This window comes from Cephus cinctus, unplaced genomic scaffold, assembly GCF_000341935.2.
Source record: "Cephus cinctus unplaced genomic scaffold, Ccin1 Ccin1_scaffold0388, whole genome shotgun sequence".
Taxonomy (NCBI): Eukaryota; Metazoa; Arthropoda; class Insecta; order Hymenoptera; family Cephidae; genus Cephus; species Cephus cinctus.
In genome coordinates, this window is record NW_014333072.1 from 1 (window position 1) to 18,304 (window position 18,304).

Below are 18,304 nucleotides of genomic sequence, written 5' to 3' on the forward strand. Positions count from 1 at the left end.
GTTTCGACGAGATCGGTACCACGAATAAGTACGGAGCGCGGATCTACCTAAAAGACGCGACCGTATCACTTTCGATAACAACACATTATGCGGAATGAATGAAAATTCTGCACGACCAAATCGTGATAACGCCGCGGGAGATCAAACGGGCTGATGGCAACGTCCGAGACCTGCACGAACGTGCACGAGTCCGTCGAAGCTTCTGGAAAGCTTTCCGGGGTGGGGGGCAAGGGGCTGTCTCAAAACGTCGCGCGAGAGGACCGCCGGCTCTGGGAGCGAACCTTCCCGACTTAGCACGGACACGAACCGTCGAAGCTTCCAGAATGTTCTAGAAGGTTCTACAAGGTTCTAGAATGTTCTTGATCTGCGTAGTTCCTGGAATCGAGCGCAAAATTCCCAGAATGTGACGCAAAATTCCCGGAATCGAGCGAAAATTCTTGGAATCGAGGGGTCTTGGTGACGTCACTTCCGGAAATCGTAGAGCTCATGACGGCAACTTAGCACTTACCTTCGAAGGTTCTGGAGTGTCGGTATATGTCAGTTACAGGTCTCCTGGTCTAGAACCCCCAACCTTATACTACTTACCTACAATTCGGAGGGAACAAATTGCAAGTTTCAACCTGCGGCTTTTTTTAATTATCTAAATGTGAATTATTCCCCAAAAAAAATTCGTTTAAATTTTAAGGCGTTTGTTAATGAATTAAGACTTTGGCTGGCCGTAGTCTTTAACTATTGTTCCGAGAGAAACGAGTTAATAAGCATTTTTGTTAATTTCTCGATTATCTAAATGCAGATTAATTTTTTTTATTTCGATTGAATTTAAGCGTAAGGTCGACAATCGCGATCTACAAAAAAGGAAGAGCACGGAACCGTCACACGGTATTTTTGTCACTCAAAGTATTAGGCAAATTACTTGTTGGACCAAAAATATCTTGCCCAAGATTAACAACTGCTGCCTCTCAGGCTTGATACGTAATAATATATTATATAAATTATATTAAAATGGGATATTCAATTTTCACGTACTAGACTGCGACGAAGGAAAAGAGCCTGAAGTGGCTATCACAACGAAAAGATATGGTTTTAAAAAAGTACCAACTGCAAGGTATGTAGTATTCATATTTCACCTTGTTTTGACCTTACGAAAAACTAAGTATAACCACTTGAGAGGATAAATTACAATAAAATATATATTGTAATAATAAACGATTTACCTTGAGTGCAGACTGCAAATAAGGTTCTTTTTCTTCAGGACTTCCACAGCTTTTTGCCTTTAAAATTATTTCATTTGCCTGAAACGATAATAGACATGTAAAAATGTTCAACATAACTTCCACATTTTTATAACATCAAACATCGAATTGTTAAATTATGGTCCCTTATCTGTTATAAACACTTGATTTCAAGTCGCAGTATAAACAACAAAGGACCACTTTTTAGAGAAATATTTTTTAAATATTTTTTAATGAAATAAACTTTCATATGATAAGCGTTTTAAAACAGTTTAGTATATTTTAGATTTTACAGTCGTAGCCTATCACATGGATTTCTTACACAGTGAGTAATAATGATTCTCGAAAAACTTTACTACTGAAAGTTGGCAGGTTGGTTATTTAGTATATTAATTAGCAGATATAGAGGGAATGACGAGTTGAGGCGGGAATATTTCATTCATAAAGTTTCATTAATTATTAAATGATCATTAAAACGTAATTAAATACGAGAAGCAGTAGTAATGTAAAAGAGTAGCGAAAACGTTATAGGAAATTTTGAAAATACAATTAAAATGATGGGGCAGTACTAGATTATACAGGGTGTTCCGAAACTACCTGACCCGGTGGGTATGGCGGTGTTCGGGAGGCTTTACTGATCACGAAAATGACCTTTTTGTCCGGAAGGTCATAGTTTTTAAATGGGAGCAGGTCGAAGTTGACCAATCAGAGGGAGGCGTCAAGAGAAACGTAGGCACCTATGAACTCTAAGTTTTTTTCCCTCGCTTTTGTTTCTCGGTGGCTTCGGGCAGGATGACGTCAGCCGATGACATGCCTATTGGAAACAAGAAACAAGCTACCGAGAAACAAAAGCGAGGGAAGAAAACTCAGAGTTCGTAGGCGCGTACGTTTCTGTTGACGCCTCGTTCTGATTGGTCAACTTTGACCTGCTCCCATTTAAAAACTAAGAGCTTCCGGACAAAAGGAAGGTCATTTTCGTGATCAGTGAAGCCTCCCGAACACCGCCATACCCACCGGGTCAGGTAGTTTCGGAACACCCTGTATAATAGGCAGACATGTAATGACTTATGTACTTGGCATTAATAATATAATTTCAATACTTTTTGTTAAAGGAATTAACAGCATTCTTGTACTTTGCGTTGTTTTTTACATGTAGGTGCTTTTTGGGGGGATATCACAAGTTTTTGTTACTCAACCGGATATAGAAGCTCTAAGCATTCAAATCCATATTGTTACAGATATAAAATGTAAATACATTGTGATATTGTTAATCAAAAAAGTATATTGCATTGTCAAAAATGTTTAAAGGCATATAAGTTTAATTTGTAGGTCCATAATTTTTAGAAATGGATCAAGATATACACAAATTTTAAAAGAAAATTTGATCTTGAATGCATATAAGCATCGTTAATGATGTCCAAGTTGTTGAAGACGTATGGTAAACGTAAGAGAGGAGGGTGTGTTAGATTATTTACGTACATCAGCCCGTGCGAACAACAGAGAGGATACTATGGTGCGAACGAAGCGCTAAAGCGTCGCTCATTGCATACTTTTCTGAACACCCTGAATTGAAACATCCGTAACCTGGACACAGAAAACTACGGAGTGGAATACCTGAAAACTTTAAACTTCTACATCCGACATCTAGACACAAGAAACTACGGAGAGGAACACCTGGATGCCCTGGACTTCTACGTTCGACACCTAGACACAAGAAACAACGGAGAAGAATAACTGGACATCCTGGACTTCCACGTCTGATACCTAGATACAGGAAACTACGGAGAGAAACACTTGGATATCCTATCTCTAAAAACTATCACTTGAAATACAAGGAACTGTGCCGAAGCACATACATACGTATACCCATCATACACATGCGCTCCATGTGAATACGAATACGACAGCGACGACGACGGACCTGAAATAAAATCATCTCGCTCACCATTTTAATACTCCCTGATCTCGTACATCAATCTCATTGATTTTTATGCCAATCAATTCAGAACCCTCGATTCCTGTAGTGAATGTATTAATAACTTTTTCTCATACAATGCCGTTTATAAGTTATTTCATTCCAAACAGAAGAGACGCTTCGAGTAAAGACTCTCGGCAGGCCGTGCCCTATGTGACGGATTGCTTGTACACTGCAGGACAGTAATGCCGTCCTTGGGTGGAGCTAGTAGGAAGCGGGAGTAAGGCGACCGGCACTAGCGACTGGTGGCGAGCAAGCCAGGCCGCCGCGTAGAGAGGGTAGCCTATTCCTCGCGCTTGGGACGGCATGTCTGTCCAGAGTCCAGGCGTCCCGTATAAGAGTGTCTCAGACAATTTCAACAAAGTCCGCATAAGTCCCACTTACTCGCAGTTAGTGGAGTCCCAGAGATAGCCTGCACTGTGTATATGAGCGTCTCACTTGCTTCCAGCGCTAGTCGCCCATGAGACCCTCTCACTCGCTGCCAGCAGTGGCCTGCGGATTATAATAAGAGAGCCTAATGATTGGAGTGAGAGGCTCTTATAGGCGACTCGCGCTAGAGCCAAGTGAGACGTTCTTATACGCGCTAGGCCACTGCTGCCAGCGAGTGAGAGGGTCTTATGGGCGACTAGCGCTAGACGCAAGTGAGACGCTCTTATACACAGTGCGGGCTATCTCTGGGACTCCACTAACTGCGAGTGAGAGGGACTTATGCGGACTCTGTATGAAATTGTCTGAGACACTCTTATACGGGACGCCTGGAGTCTGGACAGACATGCCATCCCTAGCGAGGGGAATAGGCTATCCTCTCTACGCGGCGGCCTGGCTTGCTCACCACCAGTCGCTAGTGCCGGTCGCCCTACTCCCGCTTCCTACTAGCTCCACCCAAGGACGGCATTACTGTCCTGCAGTGTACTTGGCGCGAGACTCGACCGAGTCCCTTGATAGCCCGAGACGGATTTACGTCCTGGTAAAAGAATTTATTTATGCTTATTTGTTTTTACGCATCTTTCGACAGACATACGACTAGCTATGCCTCCTACGAGAAAACCTTGACCACGATTCTCAATCACACGAGAAATGATTAATCAAGATAAAAAGGGAAATGTACCGAGGATATTTTTTGATTATTAAGGGATCCGCTCGTTGCAAAGACGCCGAACTTAACGGACCACTATCATCATTTCATACTTTCCCAAAGATTCCTGACATGATGACTTAAGGGGAAATGGGATTGGTCGTCGAACCTTTAGCTGACAGTATTGCCTTGCGTTTCGCAGCTATGGTAGGAATCCCGCACATCAGTAGGACTCAATGGTACTTTATACAGAGGCAACAAAATTTCGTTTATAATATTCGTCTTACAAGGAATGTTACCTTGATAACATACACCAAAACATGTAATATTTTTTTGTTATGTTGTAGAGCTGCTCAAAATATATACGCATGCAAACAATTGGAGAACCATATGAACATTTGACGTGCCAAATAACTCTAGAAAATTCTTGAATTTTCAGTTTTTTCAATATGTCTCGTAAAATATACAAGATAGGAACAACTTTTAAAGGAAGGGTTAGTTTGTTTTTGAGTGCCCTATCAAAAGCTCTTATTAGTTTATCCATATTTTCACAAATACTTCACCCATCCTCTTGATCGTTGTATTTCAGAAAAAATTGTTTTTTTTTTTCCCTAACATACCGTAACGTGGATAGTATTACTCATGCACGGAATATTCTGAAAATGTTGAACTGTCAACATGTTCGTACATCTCGAAATTGGATATTGTAACGTATTTTCTTAACTCGACACTGATAGCGAAAAATCCGATAACCAACCTACCTTATCGTCGGCCGTCCACCCTTCGCTTATACATCCACAAGCCAGACGGGCACCAGCCAATTCTTTTGTCACCGGGAAGTGACAAGCCGGTACTTACGAGATGGGGTGGAACAGGCCCAACTGCGTCAAAACGAAAGCTCGGACGGAACCTATCAGAAGATACGATAACTTAATGGACCGTATCGATTTTTGGAGACGCGTGAAATCGAGAAACGCAGTCGTAGGTACTGATCTTTGGGGTCGCTTAAAATCAGCAAACAAAACTGGATGCACAAACAGGAGCGGACGGTTACGAAAATGTACGGCCGCTGAGCCTGCTAGGTTGAGGAAGAGGGGGTCGGAGTAAAGCATGAGGCAAATACTGCAAGATACAGAGAGCAACGAATTGAGAACGTAATAGAACGTATCGGAAGTATCAAATCGAAATCCTTTCACCAATTAATAAATTGGGAGTTCTGACCGGAGCTGATGCAGTTAATCCGTGAAGGTCAAGAACTGTATCTAGAGGACACTCAGGCGGTCACTGCACTAGGGCACAGGACTACATCTCGGAAACACATACGGAAATTCCATAGAATTTCCTGGATATCACGGGAGCAACGAGATAACTACACAGGCGAGAACCTTCTATACCGTATCGAAACACAGCTAGAAAAACTATCAACAGATAGCATGGGAGCGCAAACGAATTCGTGACACCTCGGTCGGTGTCCCAAGACAGACTGTTTTGACAATAGCCAAATTCGAGAGCTAAACACTCTGAATGGTCGAGATTCTTATTCTTCCCTCGAATCGTCGCTTTAAACCAAATTGAGAGCGTTCCTTAGCGAATCGGTACGTAATTATTTGAAGATCCTCCACGAACGCTTCCCCAGGGAATCGGGCGACAGATGAGCACTACATCCTCAACTCGGTACGTCGAGACTATCTCCCCACGGCAGATTCAAGCACCTCGACCTCAATTAAACCATATCAAATCTTCCGAGAGCATTGGCATAACTATACGAATCAACCCCGGAAACATAGCTTCTAAGTGGGGTGCCGACTTGAAGGAAACCAGAAAGCGAGAACATTATTTGAATCAGTAGCCGGAGTCGCCTTGTGACCATGAATCGAAAAAGCACGTCGCAATATACAGTAACGTCCAATTGAAGTGGAACATTTGAATTTTCGTGTATTTTTGTGAAACTATGACCGATTTCGAAAACCCAAAGACATATTTTTAGAAAATTTCCTTTCCGTTGGAATGGTAAAGGTTTTATCTCGATCGAATACAAAATGGCCGAATGGTAAGGGTTGGAGTGAAACAGGGCATTTTGGGCCTTTGTGAAAATTTCGAGAATTAGTAGTTCCGGAAGGAAGTTCATATTTCTAATCATTCTAGGAGGAACTACACCCCCTTGAAATGGAAACACTTAATTGACCATAACTTCCGAACGCACCGATCAATCTGGTCTAGTTGTGCGGGCTATCATGTTTAACGATACTGCAGATTCTCGCAAAATTATTGTTTTCGGAGACGATCCCATGACAGAGATCTTGAGACATCCCAAACGCACCCGAAGCTTCCTCACCATTTTTCATCAGGAATACGATGGAATAGAACTTTCATATTTGCCCCTATATATGATTCAGAATTTCAAAGATTAAAACGCGCTTTTAAACATCCAGAAATGAGTTTGTTAAAGGATTAAATTTTTTATTTGGCAAAACGCCTAAATTTTGGGAGTTTCGCTCGAGGTGTGGAGAGAGACATGTATAGCGGAGCAACCGCTTAGGACGTACGATCCGCCGCGCTGACAATGGAACACACTAGAAATTCTTATTATGTTTCATAGATAGACAACGACTTGGACCGTTTACCGGATAAAACTAAGCTACAGAGACTATTTAATTCCATCATCAAGTATCACGTATGCTTTCTTCTTAGACCACTTTCTGTTTCATAAATTAATTTTCGCCTTAACCTCAAAACACAGTCAAGTTTTGTAATTTACCATAAACCTTGCTTACATCGGGCGTAATAAGGTCTCACACTGTCCTAAATAGAATGGTCTTTACTACGCGTAGTGTAAAATAGACTATACACTTTTTCCTTTAGCATTTCTCAATTGCTAAAAGAGCAAATATTCATAAAACAACTTTTATCTATGTATTTAATAATGATGACAAATTTTGCTAAAGAAGAATTATTGGGTTGTCTAGCGCGTTTTATTAAGACTGGACAATTTGTTAAGGGGATGTCAAACAAGTCAAACAATCTCTTATTAACGCGAGTTATGATGACTACAGGAGCCTTACCGATAAGATACAGAGACACCGGACACCGGAAATCGAGGTGTCTTTATACGGAACGATCGAGAGGAAGTAAGTAAGAATTACCAGCTGAATCGAGCAGGATCACTCTTATTAAATATTTATTTAGAGTTAAGTTTATTTTTGTAATCTTTTTAAAAAGTATAAATTCACATCGAACAACTTAGTTCGCGTTTTGCGCGTTTTTCCTTTCACCTCTTTGCCGATCGGAGTCGTGGAGGGTGAGACACGGCGGACTCAGGAGTGTTGAGATCGGGTAGCGCTGAGCGACAGGTTTTCCGTATTGCCAAAAGGGTATGGCAGTAGGTGTTTCACAGATGGAGGGCATAGGTTGTGGTGGTAGGACTGGCAGGAGTCGGATTGGGTCGTTGCGTCCGCTAAATAGACCAGCTCGGTGTTAGATCAAGGATAGGGGGCACGAAGGTAGTTGGAATATCTTGGCGCAGCGTGGTGCGCAGCCATTGCCTCTATTTACAGGGGTACGCTACAGGGGTAACAGCCACAAGTCCTTACCAGTGTCCCTTGCAGTAGAACGTTAGAGTTACTGCCAGAAGGCTAGGAGGCTAAAACGAGATACTAGGACCACTTCAGCAACTCACCAGTTCATTTTCGATCGGTCGAGGAACACTGATTGATTTTACCCTGAACCATCAGATTTTCATACCTCCGATTTGAAGTTGGCTGGCGATCATCCCCTTGGTAATAATACCGCAACAATTAAAATTTAAAAACAACTTTGGCCAATGTGCCGTGGAACTATGGGGCTATGCGTATGCGCGAGCTATTACGCAGGCAAGGTTCTTCAAATTATAATTTAGAGCGGGTAACAAAACCATATTGAAACCTATAGCACAATAAATTTACTGTAACTTCTATTCATTGAATAATATACAATAAATCTATATTTTCACCCGTGTTCAATTTTTAGCAGACATGCACAAATATTTCAGACAATATTGCTCCTGATTGGAATAGCGATGCGTGTTTCAATACCTTGAACTAGTAGCGAATCTACCGCTAATTCTGAGTACATTCTTACTCCTCAGAATTCATTCCTTTCTTTTTAAGTAACCCCTGTCCCTTTGTTTTTTAGTTATTTATAAATTTTCTATTATAAATTTTAAAGATCTCGCTAACCACTATAGCTTTAATAACATTGTTTAAAAATTAGAAAGTCGTGGATTCATTTGACGCGTTCTATAATATAATGAATTTAACAGGATTAATATGAATGATTAAGGCATATTATATATAATATAACTTTTATAAATAACGACGTCATTTAACCAAGTTTGACAAAATAGTAGCTATCAAATATTTATATATCTTATATTATAAGCGAAACCGACGTGAATTGCGGGTACAGAGAGAAGAAATAAGAAGAGTCAGAGACGATGAAAATAAATGCCGACAGAGTGGATAACTCACGTACCCGCTACATTACTAGGAGCCACATAATTATTACAGGGGGCACTATGATTAGAGGCAAACTCCACGCAACACACATTGTGATACGAGGAGCCTTACAAACAGCAGAGGGCTAAAGCTATAATCGCTTTCTTAATAACCTTGGTAATCCATCTACAACTAGTCACAGTATCAAGTATTTCGCTAGCTGTAACCACTTGTAACTGGCATGCTTGGTATTCAAAAACTGAATTATTGTTTTTATTTCATTAAACATACCTTAAAGCAGATGGAATCTTCATTACGATATAAATTAGGGCAGATTTCGCGGAGACGAAAGCTCACTGCATCGACAGAGGCATTATCTCCCAAGTAACTAAAAATATAATATAATTAACAAAATTCTGTCAATAATTCTACGTTTCCATAAATAAAATTAATATTACCTGTCAATTAAATGTACGATAAGCAAAGAAGATATTTCGTGACCAATTAATATTAAATCTCTGAACGTTGCCGTTGAAAATTGATTGATTTGATCCTAAAACAAAAAAATATGCGCAATAGTTATCACACAATGCAAATAAACATTTTTCGAAACAATTTGAAAAACTTTACTTATTCTATCACTTATTCTATTTCTATATATTCTTAGTAATGTGGTTGACCGAATATATGTTACATTATCATAGCAATTTAAAATTTTTTGGTTGAATGCAGACCATAGTAGCAATCAATTTCGGTAAACAATAAGCCGAGCGGCAGGAATGAACAATGTCAAGAGATTTTTTAAACTTTTATCAGCCTAAAAAAAGGTCATATAGGCGAGTTTTTCTGAAATAACATTAAAAAAAGCTTAAAAATATATGGTGCTACTTTCAGGTACACAGAACACAGTTTTTTTGTTTGTTTCCAATGCTCTAGCATAAATGTTTGGATATGAAGTTGTTAACGTAACCTAATTTAACTTCAACTGACATTTTGGAAGGTAGAATAAGTCGCCTCGGTGCGCACTTAGTGAGAGGCTAGTTCAATTGTATCTGAGACTACATCCCTAATCCTGATTTTTCTAAAAAAAAATCCTATCGACCTCTCACAACAATACCGATAAAAAAGCAGGAAACAGAATAAATAAATCCGTAATATTATATAAATTCCCTTCAGATTATGATACTGTTCTCGGCCCGAGAGTGACACAGTAAAGATGAGCAGCAGAGAGTGTGACAAACACAAGTGAAGTGATGATTTCAATGGGAGAATAGAAAGAAGAGGAGAGAGAGAGAGAAGAGAGAGAATTCAATTTATTTGATCAGGGCTTAAATCCCGTAGACCATAACATCATATAGTAACAATATAAAGAATGTAATAGGTATAATATAAGTCAAACTCAATTATAGTAATAGACTAGACTAGACTAGAATAGTAATAGATATTATAAAAATATGTAATTAGTAAATAGCACTCGTAGACAAAAGAAAGAGCTATAATTATAACATTTACCCTAATTTCGGTAAATGTATGCACATATACTATATACATATATACACCCTACTAAGTAGGTGACACTAATGAACACAACGATAAGACTAAGGTAAACAAATAATACTATAAACTTATTACTTAGGAGAGAGGAATTGGGAGGGAAAAAGGGAAAAAGAGCCAAGGAATTCACAAGGCAATAAAATGTGTGTGCGAGTGGGAAATACAAGAAGGCTTTAGAAAAGGGAGGGGATGCATAGGCCATATAATAACACTAAAGTGGATGGCAAAGAAAAGGTTGAAAAAGAAAAAAGGGAAGCTGTATGTACACCTTCTTTTCAGATTTAAAGGCAGCATTAGACAGGGTAAACAAGGAAGAAATGTTCAGATGTATGAAAGAGATGGGAATAAGAAAGACGCTAATTAAGAGGGCAAAGGAGATATGTAAGGGAATAAGGAGCAGAGTAAGAGTGGGTATAAAAGAATCAGATAACTTCAAAAGGGAGAGAGGGTTAAGATAAAAATGCCGACTGACAATGAGCCCAAGGCCATTCATAGTGTTCATAGCAGGAATAGCGGAATATATGAGAAGGAAGAGTGACGATAGGAAAGGAAAGAATATACAATATAACTTAGCATTTGCCAATAATGTGGCAATGGTGGCGGAGAGCAGGGAAGAAATAGAGCAAATGATGAAGAGGCTGAAAAGATTTATAGAAGGAAGAATGTCGGAGCTAAATGTGAATAAGTCCAAGATACTAGTATTCAGAAGAGTGGGGAGGAAAGGAAGAAAAAATGAGAGCGAGGAATTTAAGTAAAAATAGCGGTAGAAGGAAATAGAGAAGCTGAATAATTACAAATATCTAGGATATGTTGTGTGTTTGAATTAAAATCACGGATTGACTACCGAAATGGATATTATGGGAGTCGGGTATGTAGGAGGGATTCATTGCTGAGGTAAAAGTTATAACTTGAACTCTTGAAACAAGTGAAAACGGTTTTTTAAAAAAGACTATTAACGTAGATCACACTAGTTTCTTTGCAACATCAAAGGGCACGAGAACGAAGGTAGTACTTCGAATAAATCACCGTAGTGATGCTTCACTCGTTTCTCTATAACTCCGTCTGCCTTTTGATACTTTACAAATGGAATTTGGAGAGACACGTCAACCAGAGGATTTGTTTGTATATTTCATAAGAGTTTTGTACTCTGCTGAGAGGCCTATGGTCCTTTTCTGTTTGTTTTCTGTCTGGCTCGTAACCAGTTTTTTAAACTTTTTTAAACTAGCCAGCTAGCTTCGTAGCCAGTTTTTCCGCTGCATCTTCGTCAGGATTTCATCTGGTTGTTTATCCCTGGTGTTTATTTCCCGCTTCGTCGCCAGTTCATCAAGTGCGGCCGTGAACGTGGTGTGCACTCTCGTAATCATGGCCTCGCAGTGCTCCTTATTGGCTATTACTTCCAGGTCGGGCATCAAGCGCCGTGTCATAATCTTGTATGCTTTTCTGCCCCTTGCTCTATTGTTGTGTGCGAGAATCCTCATTCTGTGTGGTGTCAGCTCCAGTGTTAGTTTCCATGGTAGATGGGACCTGTGATCATATTTCTTTGCAGATAGTGGGAGTATAGCTTTTGATGTGGCAAGCACCTCCTGTCTCGTATACGTCTCGTCGAAGGCGATGCGCTGTATACATGTTACTGCGGCCATTTGAGCATCATTGTTGAAATCAATCATTTCCTCATGTCGATCCAGTAGAGACAACGTGATCTCGTAATCAAAGCTGTAAACCGCCACACTGCGTGTATTCGGTCATGCTGTTGTAGACCTTCTGGATGGCTCGACTCTCATTGTTGCCTGTTCGCACTCTTCGATTAAGATGTGAGTATTGGCTATTGCTGCTCTTGCGACTGCAGCTGCTTTGACGTAAGTTTCGCGGGCCTTGCTATTTCAGCACATGACTTCCTCGTCTCCTGTTGTTGCTACGACTGTCTCGATGACGCCGGGCTTTCAACTTCGGTGTCTCTTTCTTCAGTGGTGACGGTATTAGTTTCTCCGCCTCTGATGCTGCCTGCTGTGTCTTCAGTGACGGTTTTGAATACGGATGAACCTTGAGGTTTTCCGTGGTTCGCTGAGGGTTCTTGTGTTTGAAGTCTATTCGTTGTTTCTTGTTTGTTTCAGTCTCCTTTGGGAAAAGTCAACACTTTTTCTCCATTGCGGTGTGTTCCTCTTGGTACAAGCCGTGCAACTAGTTTTCGTGCTGCCGTCCTCTTTGGTGTTAGAGAAAAATGCTTGGACTTTGGGCTGCCGTAGTACGTTTGCATGTGCCTGAATTGTATGCAGTTTTTGCGCTGGATTGCGGCATATCCACGAATTTTGCACTCTGGCAGAGTACGTGGGTTATTTTCATCACCTTGTTGTGTAGCGTCTCGCCATTAACAACAAAAAACACAGACGTCTTGCTGTGAAAGATCGAGACGTAAACAATTTTGAATTCATACAGCCTTTCGATGTTGCTACAGTCATACTCCTTGGTCCACCCTAGTGCGTATACACCTTTAATCGTGTACACTGAGCTGTATTAATAGTGTCCCAGAGGAAGTTAGGGGACCAGTGGCGAAGCGAGAGTGGGGGCGGCCAGCAGCCTAGAAAGAAGCCAGGCCGGAGCATAGTGGGGGCAGCCTTTTCCCCTCGCTCGGGACGCTATTTATGTCACAAATCGGAGCAGTCCCGTATAAGAGCGTCTTCCTCGCTCCTAGCGTCAGTTCCCTATAAGATCGTCTCACTCGTTGTTAGTGGTGACTCTCCGAATTTCTCTAGCGCGTATAGGAGCGTCTCGCTCACGTGCTCGCTCCCTGCCTATAAGATCGTATTAAGAACGTTGCATATATGACCTTCAAGTTTTCCTATGAGTTGATCTATTGTATGTAAATTATGAAGCAATGCTACTGTTATATGGGAAACCGGCTCATTCTTAATAGAGCTAGTGGCGAGTGTAGATCGAAATGGCACAGAATCTTTGCGTTGAGCAACGCGGACGAATCGTGGGTTTGTGGCAGGGCAGAAAATTCTTTAACGAGATTGCAAAGGTCATCGGATGCAGTTCAAAAACTGTATCGAGTTGGGGGGGGGGGCATCATGCCATCCACGACCACTGTACGCAGAATCGGCGGCCGCGGATTACAAACAGATAACAGGACCGTCTCGTGATCAATGCAATTGATCGCGATCCGATAAATGAAGCAAACCTAATTAGCACTAGTATTAATTACTATACCTGCGACTTGTATTTTTATATATATCAATCAAGTGTTGAGATCCGGCATAGTGTTCTGCTAGAATCGATACAGGATGTGACTGGAAGCAAGAAGCTATTATATGCAGGGAACAAGCGCGTGAGTGAGACACTCCTAAACACGCTAGAGAAACTCGGAGACCCACCACTAACAACGAGTGAGAGGGTCGTATAGAAAACCGTCGCTAGGAGCGAGGAAGACGCTCTTATACGGGACTGTTCCGACTTGTGACATAAATGGCGTTCCGAGCGAGGGGAAAAGGCTACCCCGACTATGCTCCGGCCTGGCTTCCTTCTAGGCTGCTGGCCGCCCCAACTCTCGCTTCGCCCCAACTTCGTCTGGGACACCATTAATGCCGCTCAGTGTATTTACGCGCCTTGGATCTGACGTCCCGATCCGCGTGTATGGAGTATTGCACATTCTGTGACTTAAGGTACTGCAGTATTTTCCTATGTCCCACGGTGCAGTACGCGCGTACATACGCTCAGCCAGCTCTGGGATTCAGTTTCATGTTGGCCTTGCACCTTCTCGCCAGTTTTGTTAGGGTGGTTATTCCTTCTGCAGTTGCTAAGAGGTCGGCCTGGGTGATCGTTATAGGAGGTGGTCTACGGCTTTTTCGTTCGGGATCCTGTGAGGCCGCGTCCATTGCGTTATGTGCATCCACTTACACAGGGGAAATTTCCGTAGTACCACTGGTCTCAATGTTCATTAGAGTTTGCCCAATACTTTGTTGTTCGGTGTTATTATGGACACTGACCTTGTCTCTTGATTTGACACTTTGGATGCTTTGTTCCTAGTCACTGTCTTCCATGTCAGAGTCATGACTTTCGCTGTCATTAATCTGTCTCCTAAGAGCAGAATTCTTCATTGTTTTAGTTTTTGCATTCATTGCAGTTTTATGCGGAACTTTCAACCGCATCCATTTTTTTTCAAGGCACGGTTTGTTGCATTCAACAAGCTGCCATACCTTGAACTCGTCCTGGGGGATCATGCGGAACCGCGCTGCACATGTCATAGATCGTTGTTGCTTGTATTGATATTAGCCTCTCCGTTAAAGTTGTGTACGAAACGACCTCGATTTCAAATGAGACGGAGCCTTTGCTCAGGGCCATCCTTGGTTGCAGGAAACTCTTCATGTAGTTCGACGATTTGCATATTGGACAAAGCAATATTTATTCTTTAATGTCAATTATTCTTCTGCTTTTCAGGCACGAATTCTGTTAATAATGTGGTACCACCGACCAATATGCAGTTCACAATTTGTTTCTTGTTCCCGTAGTTCACGGGTAAACTCCTTGTACTTCGTTCATATACACTTGGTGTAGAAATAGTACGCGTGCCTCGAGAGACGCCGGCAAACCGGTAGTAAAGGGATTTACAGACAGAAACACGATACAAATAGACAAGGTATAGCCACTAACAATCATACTAACATCAAGATTGCGCAGGGGTCAATTATATCATGTTCAAAGCGATATCAGTTTTACTTTAACGGAACTTATTGTCGTTTCGATTCGTAAGCAGATGGCCCCTCAAAATGGAACTGACATTGCGGCGTGACGACACAACATAAGTAAAGTTAACCAATCAGAACAAAGACGTCCCTGACCAAATGCGCAGAACCGCTAGTCGCCAGATCTCGTCTATTTGTGTCATGGAGAAAGAGACAATCAAAGTAAGATACCGACAGAGAAAGTAAGGAAAAAGAGAAAAGCACGCTAAGAACAGAACAACACAGAATAAAACGAAGAAAGAAGCAAGGTAAATAAATTAAAAATAAGTAAGGAAGTAAAGTTAAGATAAAAGAAGACAAAAGGAAAAGAAGGAAAAGGACGGGAGCTAACGGGAAAGAAAGTGTAAGAAAGAAAAGAGAAAGGAAATAAGATAAGGCCAAATACAACCAAGATAAAGTTACGAATTGAGTGGCATGAACATAAGGAAGTTGTATCAAACAGTAATGTTAAGCAGAATAGAGGAAGAGAGAAGTAGAAGAGAAGCAGAGGGATTGAGGAGCATAATTGAAGATTGGGTGGAGAAAGAAAAGAACAGAAGCAATGAAGCGAGAAAGGAAGTGGAGAGAGAAGTGAGGGCAATGAAGGAAATGAGGAAAGGAGAGAAAGGAGAGAAAGGAGAAAAATGGAAAAAAAGAAAAGAGAAGGATAAAGGGAACAAAATATGAATAGGAGAAGTATTAAGCAGATAAATAAGAGAGGAACTAGAGCTTATAAGAAAAGGATGGAACGGTGAAGCTGAAGAGATAGAGAAGGAAATAAAAAAAGGTACTGAAGATAGGAGCAGGGAGAAAGACAGAGGTAAAAGGAATAAAGGAGATAAGGAGAGGAAAGGAAGATATGGGAATAAGGGTGAGAATGGTAAGGATGTAAGACAAAGAAGTCATAATGGGCAAGGAAAAGGAAATAAAGGAGAAGATAGGACTAAGGTCGTTCGATGAACTGACATGGAAAGAAAAGAGAGGAAGGTTAAAAATGATAGAGAGCAGAAGAAGAAGGAAGGAAAAGGAAGATGGTAGAGATGGAATATAGGAGTATGAAAATAAATGGCAAATGGTGGAGTGGAAGGAGAGGAAAGGAGAGATAAAAGAAATGAAATAAGAAGGAAGAGAAAGAAAGATACGGGACCGAAAAGTCAATAGGTTAAGCTACAGTTAAGTGTAAAAATAAATGTAAAGGCCGGAAGACTTCCTGTAAACCGTAAGGCAAATGAAGGATTTCATATTTAAAAATATATATAAAGTCCCTTAAAGTAATGATATTCCTGGAGATCGAATCTTAAAAATTATTCCCATTAAACCTGTATAATTCCTAAACCACTCAAAACAAACTTCTGCCGGGGTCATTAACTGGCACGCACCAAATATAAGAAATGTAAATAGCAGCAAACCCGTATTTAAACTCAGCACGAATCCAAATAAATCAAAATGAATTATGAAATTAAAATAAGCGTTTCAGTAGCGAAAACGTTATTCATTACCGCAAATAGCGTATATTTTCCTATAATATAAGCAGTAGCATCCACAGCAGGAAATTATTCAATTCAAGTCAGTAACACGACAAGCATAAGTGTTCGAAAAGCAACATGGAAAAGTAAGATCCGAATTCTAAAACACTATAAGCAATCAAAAAATCTACCCTGAAATCCAGAGTTCGAATCTCGAGGGACATCGAGGTTCTTTTGATTTTCATCAACTCTTAGGTCCTACATTGAACCTATGTATACGTCCCATTATTTTCGCTTTTAAACTATTTTGAAGTAAAAGGTGTCACTATTTATAAAAGTTAATTAGCAGGATTTACATATGCCCAATTGGATTCACACAGAAATGCGTCGCGATGAACAATTTTTACTCAATATACTGTTTTCTTATGAAGCAAGTTTTGCTAACGATGGTAACGTGAATAGGCACAATATGCATCTGTTGAGAATAGCAAAGTACATGAGCCCGCGCGATACCTGTAAAAAAGAAGGGTCATGACTTACTTGCGCGTTTTTATTTTTCGACTATCCGCAAATGAGTTATTCTCGAGCTGTCGCGCGTAAGCAACACATGCAAATATAAGCTTATTACATGAAATCCGGAAATTAAAGTTTACAATATAGCAATATACATAATATCGCGAGCACCACTCAATTATTTTCTGACATAATCGTAACAGCATTATTGGGCAGACATAAATCCTCGATGGGTGCGAACCGTGCCCTTCCAATATCACTGGTCAATTAATGTTTAATTTGATTATTTACAACTTCCTGTGACCTTGAATGACCTTGTATTGATCACTGAAATATTCTCATCGTCAGTTTCCATATTATACGAAAAAATCTATTCATCCTATTTGAAAAAGTGAAGGTGACCTTGACCCAGCTTCCCCTAATCCACCGACAAAAAAAAATAGTGATCTCTTTTGATAGCCCCCTCCATTTCAAACAACTTTCACGTAAAACCTTTTTTTTTTTTTGAGAACGCCGATAATTTAGGCGCTATAGCTTTGTAACACCTTACGTGCCTCGCCCTATATACGTTGTGACGTTGCAAATACGTCTCTCGATTGGAGTAAAACAAATGCTACCGACGTTCCATGGAGGAAACACATAAGCTGGATACCGGATCTTACAAGGCGTCAGATTGAAAAAAATAGACTAAGAGAGAAATGCAAAAACACGTAACGTCTTATTTTGCTCAGAGAATATTCACACCAATTTGCAGCGTTTTGCGACTTTTGTTACGTGTTTTTGCATTTATATATATATATAAATATATATAATTATATATAATATATATATTGTAACGTACTTTTTCTTTAACTTGACCCGACACCGGTAGCAAGACATACGGGAACGACTATCTTCGAGAACCAACCTACCTACCTACCTACCTTCGGCCGTCCACCCGTCGTTCGTGCATCCGCAAGCCAGGCGCCAGTCAATTCTTTTTTCACCGGGAACTGACGAGCCGGTATAAACTGGGAGTTGGGATGGAACAGGCCCAACTCCACCAAGAACGAGAGCTCTGACGGAACCTATCAGACGAGGCGATATCTTAACGGATCCTGTCGATTTTTGGGGACGCGTAAAATCGAGAAACGCAACCGTAGGTGCTGATCTTTGGGGTCGCGTAAAATCAGCAAACGCAACTGGATACACGAACGGGAGCGGACGGTTACGGAAATGCACGGCCGCTCAGGCTGCTAGGTTTGAGGTAGAGAGGGTCGGAGTAAGAGTCCGGCAAATAGTGCGAGAGACAGAGAGCGA

At 40.8% G+C, this 18,304-nt stretch overlaps 1 protein-coding gene across 1 annotated transcript in view; it reads right to left on the reverse strand.

The window, feature by feature from the left end:
• Positions 1-1,124: 1,124 nt before the first annotated feature.
• The window catches only part of LOC107267261 (nuclear pore complex protein Nup155-like), a 42,699-nt gene continuing 25,519 nt past the window's right edge, over positions 1,125-18,304 (reverse strand). The window contains exons 4-6 of the mRNA XM_015738726.2: positions 9,213-9,307; positions 9,046-9,142; positions 1,125-1,292 (exon numbers count right to left, since the gene is read on the reverse strand). Coding sequence (XP_015594212.1) covers positions 1,140-1,292; positions 9,046-9,142; positions 9,213-9,307 — 345 coding nt within the window. The 3' untranslated portion in view covers positions 1,125-1,139. The remainder of the gene's footprint in view (positions 1,293-9,045; positions 9,143-9,212; positions 9,308-18,304) is intronic.